We start from the raw sequence: 22,034 nt of genomic DNA on the forward strand, positions 1-22,034 counted from the left end.
GACATGGTCTCACTATACAGCCCTGGCCAGCCTGGAACTCACTATGTGTTTCAGACTGTCCTCGAACTCACAGAGATCTGCCTACCTTTGCCTCCGTGTGCTGGGATTAAAGATGTGTGCCACCACAGAAGGCCCTTTGTGATCTGTGTGTATGGGTGCTGGCCTACCTGTATGTCTGTACCATGCGTATGCTTGGTGTCAGTGGAGACCAGAAGAGGGTACTGAATCCCCCAAAACTGGAGTCACGGTTGGTTGTGAGCCATCACATGAGTGCTCTTAACCACTGGGCCAATTTTCAAACACACCCCCCCACACTTTGTTTATTCTTAAAGTTGTTTGTTGCTGAGGACATCCCTCCATAGAGAGTATTTGCCTAGACTATGTGAAGCTCTGAATTCGATCCTCAGTACCATTAAAAAATACACACAATATATAAATAGTATAATTATTTTATACGTATGTGTATATACATATATATATTGCCAGTGAGATCTCAGTGCATAGTAAGATCATGTCTCAATAAAATAAAATTATATATATACATACATATATGTGTGTGTATATATATGTACACACATATGTATGTGTGTATATACAAACATATTGCCAAGAATGGTGTTATATGCCTTTAGTAATGCCAACACTCAGAAGACAGAGGTAAGAGGATGTTTTTGATTTCCAGGCCAGTCAGAGCTACCCACAGACCCTGTCTCAAAGTGTGTATGCATTACTGAAGTATATTAAAAACTATATTTATGTAATGATCTTGGAACTCAAACCCAGAGCTATTCAAGTATTCAATCACTGAACTACATCACCAACTAAAATATTTTTTTAAAAATCATTTAAAACATAAATTTAAGGGCTGGAGAGATGGCTCAGAGGTTAAGAGCACCGCATGCTCTTCCAAAGGTCCTGAGTTCAATTCCCAGCATCCACATGGTGGCTCACAACCATCTGTAATGAGGTTTGGTGTCCTCTTCTGACCTGCAGGCATACACATAGACAGAATATTGTATACATAATAAATAAATAAATAAATATTTTTTAAATAAAAATAAATAAATTTAAAAAGAAAACCATTTATTGGAGCAGGAGAGATGGCTCAGTAGTTAAGAGTGCTCACTGCTCTTGTAGAAGACAGAGGTTTTGTTCCTGGCACTCACATGTCAGCTCACAACCATCTGGAACTCCATCCAGTTCCTAGGAGTATCTTGCCCTCTTCTGGCTTCTTTGGGCACTGCATGAACATGGTAGTCATATGTGTGGGGAAAACAAAACACTCATAAAGAATAAAATTTTGAAAAGATCACTCATCATAAATCCTGCGCAGACCAGTGTGGTGGCCCAATGGGTGAGCGCACTTGTGCAAACTGGAAGGAGGTTCTTCCCACCTCCCCCTTGTCCTGCTCTTTGTTTTCCTCCTGTGTGCACATGCGCATGCACAGGCCAGAGGTTAATGCTGGTGTCTCCATCATCTTCTCCACCTTACCCACTGAGGCAAGGTCTCTCAGCTGAACCCAGAGCTTTGCCCATATGGCTAGTTCAGCTAGCCAGCTTGCTCTGAGAGCTCCTGGGTGCTGGGCTACCATCACCAGGGACACACACGTAAACACACCCCAAATCTATATATTTAGGAAGTCTGGTCTTCTTCGTGTTCATGTAGCAAGCGCTTTAACCACTGAGCTGTGTCCCCAGGCCCTGCATCCTGTTCTTGATCTAACACTGTTTTCACTCCATCCTTAGGCTTCCGTGCTAGCTTAACTGTCAGCTTGAGAGAATCACGGGTCCCTGGAGAGCTGAGCCTCTGGGCATGACTGTGGGAAGCACACTTTATTTTTTATGTGGTTTCTCGAGACAGGGTTTCTCTGTGGTTTTGGAGCCTGTCCTGGAACTAGCTCTTGTAGACCAGGCTGGTCTCGAACTCACAGAGATCCGCCTGCCTCTGCCTCCCAAGTACTGGGATTAAAGGCGTGCACCACCACCTCCGGGCCCCTTGATTGTACTGATTGATGCAGAAAGACTCAACTGTGCCTTGATTTCCCCACCATGAGGGACTGTAGCTGGAGCTGTGAGCTAAAATAAATGCTTTCTCTCTTAAGTTGCCTTTTTAAAAATTTTATGTGTATGGGTATTTTGCCTGCATGTACATATGTACACCACATGTGGGCAGTGTCCGTGGAAGACAAAAGAGGGCACTGGATCCCCTGGAACTGGGGTTAGGGACAACTGCAAGCAGCCATATGAGTGCTGGGAATTGAACAAGAATGGCCATTGTTCCTAACCACCGAGCCATCTCTGCACCCCCACTTAGTTGCTTTTATCTAAGTACTTTATCATAGAAATAAGAAAAGAAATGAAGCCAGGCAGTGGTGGCGTACACCTTTAACCCCAGCACTCGGAAGGCAGAGGCAGGCGGATCTCTGTAAGTTGGAGGCCAGTCTAGTCTGCAGAGGGAGTTCCAGAACAGGTTCCAAAGCTACACAGAGAAATCCTGTCTCAAAAAACAAAAAACAAAAGGAAAGAAAAAAGAAAGAAAGAAAAGAAACCAAGACAGCTTCATAACAGATCCCTCCAAACAAGCCAAGTGTTTTCTGCTCTGCCCTCATAGAACCACTCACTTGGAGCAGTTTAGAAATGTAACTGATGAGTCCATGTTAGCCAGCAAGGGCTCCTTTTATTCATTCAGGGGTGGGTTTTTGAAATGCAGTGCAACTTTATATAAAGTCAAGAGTGCCAGGAGAGCAAGCCGGCCAGGTGCAGAGCAGTGCTAGAAGCTTGCTGGAACCTTCCAGCCCACGGGCGCCCTCAGCACAAGCAGCCAAAGCTGCTAGCCACGGAGTGTCAAACCGATCTCAGAATGAGATGAGGGTGCCTGCTCCATCCAAAGCTCAGGTCTGTCCATCTGTCCCTGTCATGTACAATAATGTGTAAAATAAAACCCTTGAAAACATGTTCACCCAGGAGCACAGGGCAGGGATTGCTGTGGCCCTTTGCCTGAGAAGCATTGTGGCTGTGCATGAAAGGTCAGGCAGCTTCCATCCTTCCAAAGCAAGGCATTGTCATCTGCCTCTGGTTTCCCCACTACCTCAGGGCTCTGCCAGTCTGGTCTTCACACAGGGGTCTCCTCTGCCACCTTTTTTAAGAGTCCAGTAGCCAGCAAGGAGTGGTGGGGGTCCTCGGAGCCATCTGCTTCCCGAATCTTCAGGCGGACTTTCTGATTGGTCTTCCTCCATTCTGAGTACAGCTGGCAATGGTATCGGAAAGAGACCTGCAGGGGCGGTCCTGCAGTGGGTGAGAAGGTAGAGACAGGCCTCTGCCCGGGGGAGGGGCCCTGGCATTTGCCATAGAGCAAACCTAGAAGCAGTACCACATCTGGCACTTCTGTATACTGTACATACACTCACCCACTGATCCTTGGAGGATACTCTGGTAAGTTATGAGTCCTATAAAAGTGAGGGCTCCACCATCTTAACCCCAGCAGAAAGCAAGGCTCTTCCCTTCTACAGCTGATGAGAATGGAGTCCTACCAGTCTCTTGGGATTATTTAACCCTGAGCAGTCACACAATGGCCCAACCTGGAAGCAACCTGTTCCTTCATAGGTAAGAGGATAAAAACGGTGATGTGTTTAAGGGACTGGGAAGATGGCTCAGTGGGTAGGAGTACTTGCTGTATAAGTTTAAGGACCTGAGTTCGAATCCCCAGCATCCATGTAAAAAGCTGAGCATGATCCTGTGCCCTACCTATAACCCCAAAACTGGGAAGTGGAGGGAGACAGAGATAAGAAAATTGCTAGGACTCACATGTGTACACACACATACACACTCATGAATACAGACACATTTACACACAGTCACACATGCACATTCATACAGACACACTCACGCATAAAGACACACAGTCAGATGCACATATCATGCATGCACACTAAGAGAAGTGAGAGCTGGAGCCACAACTCAGTGGGAAAGTGCTTATCCAGCATGTGAGAGGCGCTGGATTCCAACTGAGGTACCATTAAAAAGAGAGTCCAGCTGCTAGTGCGGGAAAGCGACCCCAGCTGCTCATAAGACTAAGACAGGACAATCGCAAGTCTAAGGTTAGGACAACAGAGTGAGTTCAAGGCCTGTCTGGGCAACCTAGTGAGAAACTGTCTCAAAACAACATTAAAAGCCTGGGAATGTAACTCAGCAGTGGCAGGCTTGCTCAGCCTGTGAGAGCCCTGGGTTCAGTCTTCAGTATGGAACAACAAAAGTGAGCCGTCAAACCAGATGCAGCACGAAGAAAAGTTGAAGTCACATAACCAAGTGAAAAAGGATGATTTGAAGTGACTATATGCTGTTTGAATCCAAGTACACAACATTCCAGAAGAGGAAAAACTATGAAGACAAGAAAAAGATGGGGGCCAGGGGTGTTGGAGTGGGGAGGGAAAAACAGGTGGAGAACAGAGACACAATTAAAAAATACACTAGTGTTTGGGGATGCGGCACAGTTTGGAAAGCGTTGAAAGTGCACCACAGAAACCAGGTGTACTGGTGCACACAGGACATCCGGTAGTCAGGAAGTAGATGTGAGGATCAGGAGTTTAAGGTCTTCCAAGCCACCTGGGGCCCTGACTGGACAAACAGCTCAGTTGATCAAGGGTCTGCTGGGCAGCATGAGATGTACATGTAACACCAGTATCGGGAGTCAGAGTCAGGCAGATTTCTAGAGGTCCCTGGCCTGCGAGCCTAGCAAACCAGCAAGCTCCATGTGTAAAGACTCTGTCTCAATAAAAAGTGGAGTGCTGGCCAGACAGCTCAGTGGATAAAGGACACTATGACATGTTTAAAAGAAAATGGCCCCCAATGGGAATGGCACTATTAGGAAGTGTGGCCTTGTTGGACGAAGTGTGTCACTGAGGAGGTGGGCTTTGAGGTCTCACACATGCTCAAGATACCACCCAGTAGCCGGGCGGTGGTGGCGCACGCCTTTAATCCCAGCACTTGGGAGGCAGAGGCAGGCGGATCTCTGTGAGTTCGAGACCAGCCTGGTCTACAAGAGCTAGTTCCAGGACAGGCTCCAAAACCACAGAGAAACCCTGTCTTGAAAAACCAAAAAAAAAAAAGATACCACCCAGTGTCTCAGACCACTTCCTGTTGCTTGTGAGTCAACATGTAAGAACTTGCAGCTCAGCCGGGCGGTGGTGGCACACACCTTTAATCCCAGCACTCGGGCGGCAGAGGCAGGCAGATCTCTGTGAGTTCGAGACCAGCCTGGTCTACCGAGCTAGTTCCAGGACAGGCTCCAAAGCCACAGAGAGAAACCCTGTCTCGAAAAACCAAAAAAAAAAAAAAAAAAAAAAAAAAAGAGAAAGAAAAAGAGAAAGAAAAAAGAACTCGCAGCTCCTTCTCCAGCACCCTATCAGCCTGCCATGTTGCCTTGCTTCCCACCATGACGATAACAGGCTGACCCTCTGAAACTGTAAGCCACCCAACTAAATGTTTTCCTTTATAAGAGTGGCTGTGGTCATGGTATCTCTTCACAGCAACAGAAACCCTAAGACAGGCACTGAGCCTGACAGCCTGAGTCTCATAACCAGGACCTAGAAGGTGTGGAAGGGCAGCACCAACTTTTATATGTTCTCTCCTACCCAGCACACACACACACACACACACACATGCACACACAGAAGGGGAGCACCAACTTTTATATGTTCTCACCTACCCAGCACACACGCACACACACACTAAATGTTTTTAAATTATTTTTAAAACATGGGTATCATACCAGACAGTGGTGGCTCATGCCTTTAATTCCATCACTTGGGAGGTAGAGGCAGGCAGATTTCTGTAAATTCTAGGTCACACTGATCTACATATCAAGTTCCAGGCCTGCCAGGGCCACATCACAAAAAAAAATAAATAAATAAAAATAAAAAAAAAAGTGGATGAGCTGGAGAGATGGCTTGGAGTACAACCTACGTGAGAATCCTCACGGAAAAGGAAAGAAGAGAGTCATTCATGCTGTCCTCTAACCTCCACATACATGTCATGGTACACATGCTCTCTCACACACACAAATAAAATAAATGAATGTAATGATAAAATATAAAAATAAGATGGACAGTGATTGAGAAAGGCACCCAAAATTGGCCTCTGGCCTCCACATCTATGTGCACTGTGCACACACTTCTGTACCATATACTATGAACACAGAAAAATATTCCGTATGTGCTAGGGACTAACTCCATGGTAAAGCACTTGCTTAGACTACTCAAGCTCCTGGGTTCCATTCCCAGCACCACAGAAAGGAAAGAGAAAGAAGGAAGGAAGGGAGGGACGGAGAAAGGGAAGGAGGGAAAGAGGGAAAAAGGAAGGGAGAAAGAACTTCATTGGTAGTGGCCCAAAGTACTATTCGTAACAGGGTGAAAAATCCCCCACATTGCCAAAGTAACAGATGAGTCAAAGGGATTGAATAAATATGGTACACCCATACAATGAATGGGTGTTCTCGGTAGCTGCCCCCTTTTCTTTTTAAAGGACACTATCAAAGGATAAAACAAGCATGTGTAAAACAGTACATATGTCTTCATGTAATTTATGTATTTTAAAATATGTGTCCGTGGGCTGGAGAGATGGCTCAGTGGTTAAGAGCATTGCCTGCTCTTCCAAAGGTCCTGAGTTCAATTCCCGGCAACCACATGGTGGTTCACAACCATCTGTAAGGAGGTCTGGTGCCCTCTTTTGGCCTGCAGACATGCACACAGACAGAATATTGTATACATAATAAATAAATAAATATAAAATATGTGTCCCTTATGGCAGGAATGCATCCTGAGAACTGCATTACATCCTTGCTGTGCAAACACTGGCAGTTGATGTGGGAGGTCCTTCTGTATATGTGTTGCTTTTATTGGTTAATGAATAAAGAAACTGCTTTGAGCCTATAGCAGGGCAGAACAGAGCTAGGTGGGGAAAACTAAACTGAATGCTGGGAGAAAGAAGGCAGAGTCAGGAGAAGCCATGGAGACCAGAGACAGACGCCAGAAGGAACCTTGCCGGTAAACCACAGCCACATGGTGATACACAGATTAATAGAAATGGGTTAAATTAAAATGTAAGAGCTAGCCAATAAGAAGCTAAAGGTAACAGGCCAAGCAGTGATTTAGTTAGTAGAGTTTCTGTGTGATTATTTCAGGTCTGGGCAGTCGGGAACAAACAAGCGGCCTCCTACAACAGGCAGGGTTTAAGATGCCTTTAACAGCATTAAACAATGTGAGTATGGTAGTTAGGGCCTGTAATCCTAGTACACAGAAGGCTGAGCACGACTATTACAAAGAGTAAAAGGCCACCCTAGATGGAATAAGGTTCCGTTGTGGCAGCGTTCGCTTACATGTGTGGCGATGCACACCTGTCACCCATGCAGAGAGAACTGGGAAGGTCAGAACTTCAAAGCCATCATCAGCTACGTTCTGAGTTCAAGTACGGGCTACTTGAGATCCTGTTTGTTGTTGTTTTGTTTTTCAAGATAGGGTTTCTTTGTGTAGCCCTGGCTGTGCTGGAACTCACTCTGTAGACCAGGCTGGACTCCAACTCAGAGATCTGCTTGCTTTTGCCTCCCAAGTGCAGGAACTAAAGGTGTGCACTACCACTGCCTCACTAGCTTTGAGACCCTCTTTAAAAAGCCCGTGTGTGTGTGTGTGTGTGTGTGTGTGTGTGTGTGTGTGCTGCTAGCCTGAAACCAAGGGTCTCTCTCATGCTCAATATGAAATCTACCACTGATCTGGAAACAACTTCTCGACACGAGGAATGACCCACAGCTGGACAAACGGAGAATGCAAGACTCTGGACTCCCTCTCTGATCAAAGATGTCCCTGCTTGCTTTAGTGGTACTCCTACTTTATCTTATCACTTTTTGTTTCAATAACAGTCGTAGTGTTCTCTACGTTCCCCTCCCCTTTCCATTCTCTCTCTCCCTCTCCCTCTCCCTCTCCCTCTCCCTCTCTCTCTCTCTCTCTCTCTCTCTCTGTCTCTCTCTCTCTTTAGTTTTTCTAGACAGTGTTTCTTTTTTAAAAAATTTATTTATTATGCGTATAGTGTTCTGGGCACCAGATCTCACTATAGATGGGAATGAGCCATCATGTAGTTGCTGGGAATTGAACTCAGGACCTCTGGAACAGCAGTCAGTTCTCTTAACCTCTGAGCCATCTCTCCAGCCTGAGACAGGGTTTCTCTGTAGCTCTGGAGCCTGTCCTAGAACTCGCTCTGTAGATCAGGCTGGCCTTGAACTCACAGAGATCCGCCTGCCTCTGACTCCCGAGTGCTGGGATTAAAGGCGTGCGCCACCACTGCCAGCCTCCATTCTCTTCCATTCTTCCTTTTAACTACTTTTTAAATGTATTCTTACTACATGTGTGTGTGTGCACATGCGTGGACATCAGAGGATAACTTGTAGGAATCAGCTCTCCCTCTCCACTATGTGGGTCCCAGGGGGGTTGAACTTAGTTTGACAGCCATGAAGGCAATTGCCTTCACCCACCAAACACCAACTCACAACTACTTTTTAGTTTAAATTAATTTCTTTCACAGACACATAGAAACCAGTAAATGTTACAGGGTAACCCCCCACACACATTCATCGTCTATTTCCTGTGCTAGGGATGGAAGCTAGAGCCTGATACATGCCAGGAAAGAGCCCTATCACGGCTCCACACTCCCAACCCCTCAATTTGTCAATCAATACACCTCATACAATCTCTCCTAGCTTATTTTGTCTTAAAACTTAAAAAAAAAAAAAAAAAGTTGGTTGTTCTTGTTAGGGCCTTCGTGTGAAAGCCAGAGGCCAGATCTGTGGAGTCAATTTTCTCCTGCTACCTATGAGGGTCCCAGGGCTGCACCTGGGTGGCCAGGTTGCCAGGCAAGCACTTTTACTCAGTCAGCCTTCTTGCCAGCCCTGTTTTGGTTTTTTTTTTTTTTTTTTTTTTTGAGAGAGTCTCATGCAGTCCAGGTAGGCCTCCACCTCAGGTGTCTGTAAACACAGCTGGAAGACGTAGTGTCCACAAGTACTGTATCAACTGAGCCACTCCTCAGTCCTGTATTTTGGCTTCAATCCCTCATTGTCTACTCAGGTTCTTTGGATGGGACTATCCCATGTTACCCACACTGTCCCTAAGTCCTGGGGGACTATCCATGTTACCCACACTGTCCCTAACTCCTGGGGGACTATCCATGTTACCCACACTGTCCCTAAGTCCTGGGGGACTCATGCTCTATCACTGTCAGCTCCCAGCCAAGTTCTTAATATCTCTCCCTTCATTTTGTTTTTTCTTTTTGAGGCAGGGTCTCTCTATGTGACCCTGGCTGTTCTGGAACTCTGTATGTAGACCAGGCTGGCATTGAGCTCTAGATCACAGAGATCTACCAGTCTCTGCCTCCCGAATGCTGGGATTAAAGGTGTGCCCCACCATGCCTACCCTTGTTTACTTATTTATTTGTTTGTTTGTCTATTTATTAAATTTAAGTTCTTCTTTATTATTTATATGTATACAGTATTCTGCCTGCATGTACACCTGCAGGCCAGAAGAGGGCATCAGATCTCATTACAGATGGCTGTGTGCCACCATGTGGTTGCTGGGAATTGAGCTCAGGACTTTAAAAGAACAGTCAATGATCTTAACCTCTGAGCCATCTCTCCAGCCCTGTCTATTTATTTATATTGTGACAGAGTTTCATTGTATAGCCCAAATTGGCCTTAAATTTGTTAGCCATCCTCCCGCCTCAGAGTCCTGCATACGAGATTTCAGGCAGTGTAAATCAGCACAGCTGACTTTTGTCTTATTATTTTTTTTTTTTGTTTGTTTGTTTGTGGTGCTAGGGAATTAATCTAGAGCCTTGTACATGGACCAGTGAGGAATCTCTAGCTGGGATTTAATTTCTCCTGCATTTTTCCTCTATTACTGTGGGGTGGAGTGGGGTGCACATGCGGAAGTCAGAGGACAACTTACAGAGTCTGTTCTCTCCCCCAGTGTGGGTCCCAGGGATCAAATCAGCTCATCAGACTTAGCAGCAAGTGTTTTATCTGCTGAGCTGTCTCACGGGCTCTCAATTTCTCTCTCTCTCCCTCCCTCCTTCCTCCTCTCTCCCTCCCTCCTTTTTCCTCTCTCTCTCTGTTCCTTCTCACTCCCTCACCCCTTCCTTCCTTTCTTTCTCCTTACCTTCCTTTTCTTTTTGAGACTGAGTCTCACGTATCCCAGGCTAGCCATGATCTGACCATGTAGCAAAGGATAGCCTTGAACATCTAACCCTCCTGACTTGCCCTTCTCAAAGCTGGGAACCAGAGAGAACGGCACTGGGATTCCAAATTGGGCAAGCACTCCACCGACTGAGCTCCATTCCGACCAGATACCCCCTCCCTCTCCCTCGTTTGCCTTTTACAGTTACATATATGTCTGTAATACATTCTGATTGCCCTCACCCCACTCTCGTCCTCCCTACAAAGTCTTTCCCCACACTCATATCTTTTTGCTTTGCTCTGTGATACACTGAGTATAAAGGAGGCCATCTGTGTGCTCATGGGTTGGGTATACAGCAGAGCCTTGTGGGCACACAACTGAAGGCAACGTCTCTTCCTTCTCCAGTTGAAAGTAGTCAACAATTCAGTAGGGAGAGGTGTGTCTCATATTTTTTGGAAGGTTTTAAATCTCATTTTGTTGTTACATTTATTTAATTATTTCTGGGGCAGCATATGCCATGGCACCTTTAGGTTAGGACAGAGAGTGACCTGGAGTCAGCCCTCACCTTCCACCACACAGGTTCAGGGAGTCAAACTTGGGGCCAGCTCCTTACTGCTGAGATGTCTCACTGGCACTCGGCTCCTTACTGTGTATCTGCTCTGCCCCTCTTTCTTCCAATCTTTTCCTTGCCTCGGCCTATTGCTGCCTGTCCCCTTCATCTCCTCTGACCCTTGGAGTGAAAGGCTCACTGTGTGCTGGGGTGTCCCTGGACCTGTGTTACAGCGCCAACCTGGGGCCACAGCAAGGGTGAGCTGAGGGGACCCCCTCCAGCAGAAGCGACACTCACGCAGTCCAGGGGTCCCGGCTGAGCCCTCCTGCTGGGCTGTACCCACTCACCAGTGTCCAGAGCACATAGATGGTGAAGAGAGCGATGGTGAGGGCGATGAGCCCCACAGCCTCCAGCCGGCTATGCAGACGGAGGTGGTCCTGGGCCCCTCGAAGGCACAGCCAGCCTGAGATGGCGGCCAGCGGTGTGATGAACACGAAGCACACCATGTCACAGCACAGCGTCCGCTTCTCAGTGCGAGGCCCCGGGTCCTTCAGCCACTGCAGGGGAGCAGATGAGGGAGAGGTGTTATATATGGAAGGGGGGTACAGAAGGGACGGGATAGGGGCAGGCTGTAGGCCTGAATATTCATACGTTTTTAAAGTAATAATAATACTTTAATATTATTATTAAATTAATAATTTAATAATCCTGAGTCTGCTGAGGGCTCGCCTTCATTTTACTGATGGGCAAATAGAGGCAATGGAGGAGCTAATGCATTTATGCAAATTCACATAGAGGAGCTAATGCATTTATGCAAATTCACATAGAGGAGCTAATGCATTTATGCAAATTCACAATAGAAGAGCTAATGCATTTATGCAAATTCACATAACTAGAGCAGGCTGGCTACTCTATTCTGAAAATCTACAATCCAAAAAGTTCTAAAATCTTTAATTTCCAAAACACCAGCATGATGGTCGTGGGGCGGGGGAGGCAACTGAAGAGCAGGACCAGAAGATAAGAGTCCTTGCTACTCTCCCAAAGGACCAGATTCTGTTCCCACCATCCTTGTCAAAGGCTCACTACCCAACACCTGCAGTTCCAGCTCCAGGGCATCCCACGCCCTCTACTGGCCTCTGCGGGCAGCTGCACACAAGTGAACACACTACACAGACATGCACACATATCTCTAAATAAAAAATAAAAACAAATCCTTTACTTGTTTCTTTGTTTGTTTTTTGAGCCAGTATAGTCCTGGCTGTCCTAGAACTCACAATGTAGACCAGGCTGGCCTCGAACTCACAGAAGTCCTCCTATCTTTACCTACCCAGTGTTGAAATTAAAGGTGACCACCCCTATATCCAGCTTAAGAACAAATCTTTAAAATGCTATCATGGTAGCACAAGTAGAACCTTCCACACCATGAAATGTTTTATATATACATCACCACCAGCACCACCACCACTGTGGTGGGTTATTATTGTTTTCTGAGACAGGGTCTCATGCAACCCATGTGAGCCTTGAACTTCCGAACCTCTTGCTTCCAAGTATTGAGAATGTCCCTACAATGTCCAGCTCAGAATTATTTAAAATACTGTATCTGGCCCATATATGCTCATATATTTGCATATTTGGTACTCAATTGGTGAACTATTAGGGAATTATGAAGTCTGGCAAGTTGGAGATATGTCACTGGGGCAGCCTTTGAGGTTTCAAAAGCCCACGTTATACTCAATTAGTCCCTCTTTGTCTCCTACTTCAAGGTAAAATGTAAGCTCTCAGATACTGAATGGTCTCTACCTGCCTGCTGTCACACTCCCTGCCATGATCATGGACTCACCCTGAAACTGTAAGCCCCCAATAACTCTTCCTTCTATAAACTGCCTTGGTCATGGTGTCACAGCAACAGAAAGAAGGGATGACAGATAGATGTGCTGGGGAGTGGTGGCCTGCTCTACACAGGCTGTCAGATGTGCTGGGGAGTGGTGGCCTGCTCTACACAGGCTGTCAGATGTGCTGGGGAGTGGTGGCCTGGTCTACACAGGCTGACAGATGTGCTGGGGAGTGGTGGCCTGCTCTACACAGGCTGACAGATGTGCTGGGGAGTGGTGGCCTGCTCTACACAGGCTGACAGATGTGCTGAGGAGTGGTGGCCTGCTCTACACAGGCTGTCAGATGTGCTGGGGAGTGGTGGCCTACTCTACACAGGCAGTTCCAGGACAGCTAGAACCACAAAGAGAAACCAAAAAAAAAAAAAAGCTACTTAAATATTTTACATTTGTACATACAGGCGCATGCGTGTGTGCGTGTGTGTGTGCGTGTGTGCAAACAGACTGTCCTTTCACTCCAGTTACCAGACCCAAATAATCACACAGAAACTATATTAATTACAGCACTGTTTGGGCAACAGCTCAAGCGTATTCCTAGTTAGCTCTTATATCATAAATTAACCCATTCCTATTAATCTATGTATTGTCAAAAGGCTGTGGCTGGGGCTAGAGAGATGGCTCAGTGGTTAAGAGCATTACCTGCTCTTCAAAAGGTCCTGAGTTCAATTACCAGCAAGCACATGGTGGCTCACAACCATCTGTAATGAGGTCTGGCGCCCTCTTCTGGCTTGCAGGCATATACATAGACAGAATATTGTATACATAATAAAAAAAAAAAAAAAAAAAAAAAAAAGGCTGTGGCCTACAAGTAAGGTTTTCCAGGCGTCTTTTTCCTTCGGCAGCTACATGGCATCTCCTTGACTCTGGCTACTCTCTCTATATATCTGTTCCAGCCTGACTAAATTTTGCTAAGCCATTGGCTGAAACAGCTTTATTCATCAACTAATAAAAGCAACCTACAGCCGGGCGATGGTGGCGCACGCCTTTAATCCCAGCACTCGGGAGGCAGAGGCAGGCGGATCTCTGTGAGTTCGAGACCAGCCTGGTCTACAAGAGCTAGTTCTAGAACAGGCTCCAAAACCACAGAGAAACCCTGTCTCGAAAAACCAAAAAAAGAAAAAAAAAAAAGAAAAAGCAACCTACATACAGAATGACAGCCCACATCATATGTGTGTATCTATACGCATGTATATGGGTGCCATGAATGCCAGATGAGGGAGTCGGATCCTCTGGAGCTAGAGTTACCAGTGTTTTGTGAACAACCTGGTATGGGTGCTGGGAAGTGAACTTCAGTCTTCCAAAAGACCAACAAGTGATCTTTCTGCTGAGCCATCTCTCTCCAGAGGGAGATAGGAGAGAGAGAAAGAGAAAGAACTGACACCGTGTATGTTGACTCACTGACACAATGGTTAGGGATTAGCTCAGTTGGGGAGTACTTGCTCAAGGTGAGCAAGGCCCTGGGTTCCAACTCCAGCAATACAAGAAAACAATTAATTAAAGTTAAAATATTGTGTAAAACTTACTTACAGGATGAGAGTAATATATATATGAATGAAATATGGATTTCCTTTCAATTTGGACCCTAGAATACCTCATATTACTCATGAAAACACTCCAAAATCTGAACTCTCAAAACTAAAACCACTCTAGTCCCAAGCTTTTTTCCTTTTTTTCCAAGATCCCCTTACCAGCACCTCGCGTGCCAAGATTCACATGTGTGTGGCACCATGCAGGAATTTGTGAAGGCCCAAGGCTTCATGTATGTTATGTCACCCACCAGATAAACCACAGAGCCCAGGCCGGGGAACCCTTCTGTCTCTGACTCTTTGGCACATGCACCTGTGTATGCCACCACAACCAGCCCAAGCATTCTGGATAAGGGCTTTCATCCTGTGGCCCGCAAAGCCAGCCAGGACTAGAACCTGGCTAGCGCTACTCAGGAGCACAAGCGCCTCCCAAGATGGCGGGCCAAGGGAAACGAGTGCGGCTCAGAGCAAATGAACTCCAAGGAAAGCAGCAGAAAGGTCCCTGCACTTCTGTGCTAGTGAAGGAAACGGAACAGGGAAAGTGGGAGGACCGCAGGATGGCTTGGTGGGTAAAGTATTTGCCACATGAAGCTGATGGCCTGTGTGTGACCAGAACCCAAATAAAGGTAGAAGAGAACCAGCTTCCTGCAAGTCATCTTCCACATGTGCGCATGCCCCCCACACAGAGTAAAGTCATTTTTTAAAATGGGGCAGATGGCCAGAGAGATAAAGGCCTTGCAGATGGACAGAGGGACAGAAGGGAGACAGACACAAGGAAGAGGAGCGTCAGACACTTTTAAACTGGCATGTCAGGTTGAGTCAAGGGGAGGAGATGATGGATGTAGAGACTGGTCCCTCTCACTGTCTCACTGGTGGAGGGAGGCTCCCAAGTGACCTATAGTGGCCTTGACTGATCTGGGCAGTACTTCCTGGTCTCAGGACTAGACATTGCTCCTCACACTTCAGTGATATCTTCTCTGGGGTTCCCAGCCACCGTATGACAGGGAGGCGTAAACGGAAACAGCAAGCACCTGGGGACATCCAATCACAACCCCAACTGTCATGCTCAGGCCAAAGTTCAAATATCTATGTGATGCACCAAGCCAGGTGTCACCGGCCACCTCTCTTGAAGCCACCCTTTCCCTCCCTAGTTTCTTTCCTTTTTTGTATGTTGTACACATGTGCATATATTGGGGGGCAATGTGTCTGTGTGGGAGTGTTGCTGTGTGTGCATGTGTGTGTGCGCACAGATCATATGAAGGCTGATGTCAAGAATTATCCTCGGTCTGTCCTCCACCTTATTCACTGAGGCAGGCTCTCTCAATCAAATGCAGAGCTCATGGATATAGTTCGTTTGGCCAGCCAGCTTGCTCTGGGGATCCCGTGTCTACCTCCTGAGGCTGTGATTACAGGCAGCTGCCACACCTACCTGACATTCACATGCATTCTAGGGGGTCTGAAGTCTTGTTCCTCATGCTTACCCGGCAAGCACTTTAACTGCTGAGTCTTCTTGATATTTTTGCTCGACAACAACCTGTCTCAGGTGTTTGTTCACACATCTCTAAGAACAGTGTCACAAGCCGGGCGGTGGTGGCGCACGCCTTTAATCCCAGCACTCGGGAGGCAGAGGCAGGCAGATCTCTGGGAGTTCGAGACCAGCCTGGTCTACAAGAGCTAGTTCCAGGACAGGCTCCAAAACCACAGAGAAACCCTGTCTCGAAAAACAAAAAACAAAACAAAACAGTGTCACACAACAGGTCTCTTGTGGCCGGGGCGACTTCAAACCCCATGCAGTCTCCCTACCTCCCAAGCGTTGGGATTCTTATTGAACTCAGGGCCTCACGTATGCTAAGTAAGCATTACACTAAGAGTTCTCCCGCCTCTTAGCTTGACCTTCTCCTGGCCTCAGGGTCTTCACACTTGCTGTGTTCTCTTCGGGGACTGTCTTCTCCCTAGGGGCTCTAAATTCCTGTTTTAATCCCTCAAGTCTCAGTTTGAGGACTCACCTCCAGCCAAGGCCTCTCCCTCGACCCACAGATGCGTTCTCCCTGACGTTTTCCTCTTGTGTAAACCAGGGTAGCTGGAGTAAGTTCCCAGGGGTTCTGTCTCCACCTCCCAGCTTCCCCTAGGAACACTGGGGTGACAGAAATGAGCTACTGCACCTCGCTTTTTGTGGGTTCTGGGGATTTGAACTCAGACCCGCGTGTTTGTATAGCAAGCACTTACACACTTCCAGCTCCTACGACCACTCTTGAGCCCCAAGTGTTGCGCTGCACACGCACCTCTCCTTCAACATTGCCTTCGGTGATGTAAGAGTTAATGCTCAATTTGACAGAATCTGGAGTGCTGGGATGGGAGTCTCAAGGAGTCCAGATCAGGGTGGCCTGTGGACCTGCCTGTCAGGGATTCTCTTAGCTGTGTTAACTGAGGTGGGAAGACTGTGGGTTCACCTGTGAGGGATTCTCTTAGCTGTGTTAACTGAGGTGGGAAGACTCACTGTGAGTTCAGGTGGCACATCTCACAGGCAGGCCTGGTAAAAGGAGAGCCATGCACACTGGTGTTGCTTATTTTCCACTTCCAGACTGTGACACCACGTCACCAGCTAGCGTGTTTGAGATGGACAGTCCTACCACAAGGCTTCACTGCAGTGACGGCATGTGACCTGGAACTGGGGGTCGTAACGTCTTTTCTATTTAAGTTGTTTTTGTCAAGGTATTTTACCACAGCAAACAGGACAGGAACTAAGACACTCTATAACTGTTCCTACCAACTGGCCTGTTTGGAGATCACAAGGACATTATCAACTGTGAGTTGGTGACTGGAAGGCCTAGCACCTGACAAAACACTGGGCATACCAGAGGTGTTCAAAGAAATGCTTAGTAATCTGAGCTTGGTGGCAGATGCCTGTAACCCTAGCACCCAAAAGAGGCTAAGCCTTGGGTCAGCTGGGACTTAATAGGTAGGCAGGTAGGTAGATAGATAGATAGATAGATAGATAGATAGATAGATAGATAGACAGACAGACAGACAGACAGACAGATGATAGAAAGATAAAAAGCTAGTGAGATGGCTCAGCAGGTAAAGGTACTTGCCAAGTCTGAGAAACTGAGTTCTATCCCAGATCCCACATGGGGAAAGGAGATAAGTAACTTCTGCGTGTTGTCCTCTGACCCACTGAGCCACACACATGTAATTAAATTTTGTTTGTTTGTTTGGTTTTTCGAGACTGGGTTTCTCTGTAGTTTTAGATCTGTCCTGGAACTAGCTCTTGTAGAACAGGCTGGCCTTGAATTCACAGAGATCTGCCTGCCTCTGCCTCCCTAGTGCTGGGATTAAAGGCGTGTGCCATCACCGCCCAAGATGTAATTAATTTTTAAAGTATTTTTAAGGGGCTGGAAAGATAGTTCAGAGGTTAAAAGTACTGACTCCCCTTCCAGAGGACCTGGGTTTGATTCCCAGCACACACATGGCAGCTTACAACTTCTGTAACTCCAGTTCCAGGGAACCCAACACCCATGGCAAAACATCAGTGCACATAAAATATATTAAAACAAATTTAAGAATAAAGTAAACTGGGAGGTGGTGACGCACACCTTCAATTGCAGCACTTGGGAGGCAGAGGCAGGTGGATCTCTGAGTTTGAGGCCAGTGTGGTCAACAGAGTGAGTTCCAAGAGAGTCAAGGATACACAGAAAGACCTGTATCAAAAAACACAACAACAAAAGAAAAATGAAAGAAAGAAAGAAAGAAAGAAAGAAGGAAGGAAGGAAGGAAGGAAGGAAGGAAGGAAGGAAGGAAGGAAGGAAGGAAAAGGGAAGAGAAAGGAAAAGAATGGTATGGTGGTGCACACCTTTAACTCCAGCCCTTGGGAAGCAGAGGCAGATGGATCTCTGTGAGATCAGCCTGGTCTTCATAGAGAGCTCTAAGTCAGTTCTACGGCTACTTAGAGACACCTGGCCTCAAAAACTGTAGGGTGGCTGAAGAAGATAACAGTTCAAGGCCAGCCTGGTCAACACAGCAAGTTCCAGGCTAGCTAGGGCTGTGTAACGTAACCTGTCTTAAAATAAATAAATAAAAGAAAACAAATAAAAAAATTTTGGGTGTGGTAGCTCACCTGTTAATCCCTGAATGTGGAAGGTCAAGAGTGTAAGGCTGGTCTGTTGTATAGCAAACTGTAGGCCAGCCTGGGCTACATTAGACTCTTTCAAAAAAATAAAAAGAACCAACAATGGTTGCCCTAGGGTTCATACCTTGTCATACTGGCAGTCAATAGGCTGAAGCAGAAGGATTGCCTGAGTTCCTGGCCTCCCTGAACTAAAATGACACTCTAGTTCAAAGAAGCAAAAAACAGCCCTGTGGTACATGCTTATAATTCCAACACTCAGGAAACAGAGACAGGATAGTAGCGAATTCGAGTTGTATTAAAATGGGGAGTGGTGCTGACTGGAAGTGGGGTGGGGTTCAGCTGGTAGAGGGCAAGCCCAGCATACATGGAGCCCTGGGTTCCATTGCTGACACTGCCTGCCTGTAAGTCCAGCACTGGGACGTAGAGGCTGGATGGCCACAGGTTGGAAAGTCATCTTCAGCTAAAAGCTACTTTGAGGACAGCCTAGGACACCTGAGATCCTGCTTCAAAAACAAAGCAAAACAATCAGAGAAAGAGACAGACAGACAGACAGACAGACAGATAGCACGGCAGGTAGAGGTTTGCAGACCTGCAACCTCTGGTCATTCAGGTTCCCACACGTCAGCAGATCCCTCCCAGCATTGGCAGGAACATAACAGCTTTCCCAGCTGACCTGAGCAACTGCTAACTCTGTCCCCAAAATGCCCTTCCTCCCTCTGGATGGCCAGCCTCCCCCAAGCAATGTACCTCTGTGAGAGGGCGGGGTCGCTTTTCAACTGCAAACTCCGTGTGGCACAGCTCGCAGTAGCTGGTATTGGAGGAAGACAGCCATTTCTCCAGGCAGCTCTTGTGCACAGCTCCTAGCGTGCCGGTGCAGCCACACGGGGACAGCAAGTTCTCCCCATTCGCTCCCTCATGGCAGATTCGGCAGAAGGGACAGTCACTGGAGGGATACAGAGATAGGACTTGTCAACGATGGGTGATAGACTTCTTACATAACCGGCATCACTACTTGCTAGGTTACAAGCTTGCTGTGGCCCCCAGGCTGCTGCTTGGAAAACTTCTACTCATCCTTCAGCTCCCCAGCTCTAGGTGTCCTCTCCTCGGGTGCTTTTGCAAACTTCCATTGGTAGGCCCGTGTGTTCCTTCCCCAGAGCTACTGCGGGCCCCTTTTAGCCTACAGTGAGCATCCTGTCCACCTGCTTGCCTAATGCTCTCTTCTTTTTTTTTTTTTTTTTCCCCGAGGCAGGGTTTCTCTGTGGTTTTAGAGCCTGTCCTGGAACTAGCTCTTGTAGACCAGGCTGGTCTCGAACTCACAGAGATCTGCCTGCCTCTGCCTCCCAAGTGCTGGGATTAAAGGCGTGCGCCATCACCGCCAGGCTGCTCTCTTCTTTAGATGAAAAACTATCATGATATTCCTATGTAACTATCCACTCTTGGTATTCCTTCTGATTGTTTATATTGTCAACCTGACATGGTGTAGAACATCATGGAGACATCTCTGGGTATGTCTGTGAGAGCTTTTCTAAATTAGGCTAACAGGAAGTAGGAAGACCTATCCCAAACAAGGATGATTCCTTCCATGGAAGGATGCAGGGACACAAGACAGCTCAGTGGATAAAGGTGCTCGCTGATAAATCTAGTGACTTGAGCTCCGTCCCTGGGACCCACACTGTGGAAGAAGAGAGAACTGCCTCCTGCAAGTTGTTCCCTGACCTCCACACATATGTCACAGGATGCACACGGACGGGAGTGTGCACACACCCACACATACACACTATAATTTTTTAAAAGAAAAAGCAAATTAAATATAAGCATTCATCTCTTTGATTCCTAAGCTCCTCCCCATGGGTGCAATGTGACTTCAGATGCTTGTGCCGCTGTGATTTCCCAGCCATGATGGACAAACCTTTCCTACCCTAAGTTGTTCTTGTTGCAACAACAAGACAGATAACTAGCACAACCCTTTACAGCTCATACATGATCACACACATACACTAATACAATAACACACATCCACACATGATTACACACGTCACACACACGCTAACACACACACAATTACACACACATACAACAATACACTCCTTAACACACATCACATGCACACACTAATACACACATGATGACACACATATACACTAGCACATATTACACACATTTGCTAGCACACACAAACACTAACACACATCACACACAATTATGCACATATACATAGCACACATCATGCACACATTACACTCACAAGCACTAACACACATCACACAAAAATACAATTACACATATACAGCAACACACTTGATGACCCACATACACTAACACACATCACATAATTACAGACACATACTAGCACACATTACACAATATACACTAACATACAACATGCACACATGATTACACACACATACTCTAACACATTATCACACACAAAAGTACACATAATACACTAATACATATCACACAAATACAACTACACACATATATACTTGATGATACACACTAACACACATCACACACACATATACAAATGCACACCACACACAATTTTTTTAAAAGACATTATCAAAGTCTCTTGGCTCTATCTATACCTAAAGGTCACACTGTCTGAGAAACCTATGCATGTAAGAAATCACTCCTTTAGCCGGGTGGTGGTGGCGCACGCCTTTAATCCCAGCACTCGGGAGGCAGAGGCAGGCGGATCTCTGTGAGTTCGAGACCAGCCTGGTCTACAAGAGCTAGTTCCAGGACAGGCTCCAAAACCACAGAGAAACCCTGTCTCGAAAAACAAAAACAAAAACAAAAAAGAAAGAAAGAAAGAAAGAAAGAAAGAAAGAAAGAAAGAAAGAAAGAAAGAAAGAAAGAAAAAGAAATCACTCCTTTGTTTTTCTGTGCATGGCTAAGGTAGACACGGGGTGGAATGGGCGAATAGGCATAGAAACCATCCATAACAGCCACTAGGGGGAGTCTCTAATCACAGTCCAGTCTCTGGGGAAGTTGAGTTCTTCCTGGGGCAGCTCCGGAAGGCAGGAAGTGGCTTTAGTGGACCCAAGGGCTATCCAATACATGAGTCATTGTTTTCTAAACATTTCTGCCCAGAAAGCATATTGTCGGGAACACACCACACCACACCACACACACACACACAGAGAGACAGAGAGACAGAGAGAGACAGAGAGACAGAGAGAAACAGAGAGAGAGACAGAGAGAGAGAAAGGGAAAAGACCCTTTCCTCCAGCCTTCCGGTTGTTGGTGGAAGCCAGGCTACAGCCGAGGGCTGGGCTGTGGCTCAGTTGTAGAGTGCTTGCTTAGTGGTCAGGACGTCCTGGCTCCCATCTCTACCACCAGGAAGGCATAAACCAGGCATGTCTGTAAATCTAGCACTTTGGAGATAGAGACAAGAGGATCAGGAGTTCAAGGCTGGAAATCAGCCTGGCTACATGAGAAACTGTCTCAAAACAAACAGGAATGCCAAACAGCGCAGGTCCCAAGAGGCAGGGCTCACATCTTTCCTTTCAGCCCAGTCTCTAACGCGCTGTTCTCTTTTGCAAAAGGCCACTGGCGAGACTGAAGAGACGCTCAGTGGGTAAAGAGTTTGAATCCTCAGCACCCACTCAAACACCAGCTGGGTGTGGTGGCCTATATGTAATCCCAGCACCTAGAAGATGGAGATGGAGTCCCCAGAACATGCCAGGCATCTACTCTAGCAGAATCATCCAGCCCTGGGTTGAAGTC

General features: G+C 46.7%; 1 protein-coding gene across 3 annotated transcripts in view; it reads right to left on the reverse strand.

Annotated features, from left to right (window-relative positions):
- Nucleotides 1-433: 433 nt before the first annotated feature.
- The window catches only part of Marchf2 (membrane associated ring-CH-type finger 2), a 35,804-nt gene continuing 14,203 nt past the window's right edge, over nt 434-22,034 (reverse strand). For 2 of the 3 annotated variants that reach the window (XM_057772526.1, XM_057772525.1), the window contains exons 3-5: nt 19,050-19,245; nt 11,109-11,318; nt 434-3,271 (exon numbers count right to left, since the gene is read on the reverse strand). In XM_057772526.1, coding sequence (XP_057628509.1) covers nt 3,113-3,271; nt 11,109-11,318; nt 19,050-19,245 — 565 coding nt within the window. In that variant the 3' untranslated portion in view covers nt 434-3,112. Of the gene's footprint in view, nt 3,286-11,108; nt 11,319-19,049; nt 19,246-22,034 lie in introns of all 3 variants that reach the window. The other variant, XM_057772527.1, reaches the window with a different exon arrangement.

The sequence above is a fragment of the Chionomys nivalis genome, chromosome 6 (genome assembly GCF_950005125.1).
Source record: "Chionomys nivalis chromosome 6, mChiNiv1.1, whole genome shotgun sequence".
Taxonomy (NCBI): Eukaryota; Metazoa; Chordata; class Mammalia; order Rodentia; family Cricetidae; genus Chionomys; species Chionomys nivalis.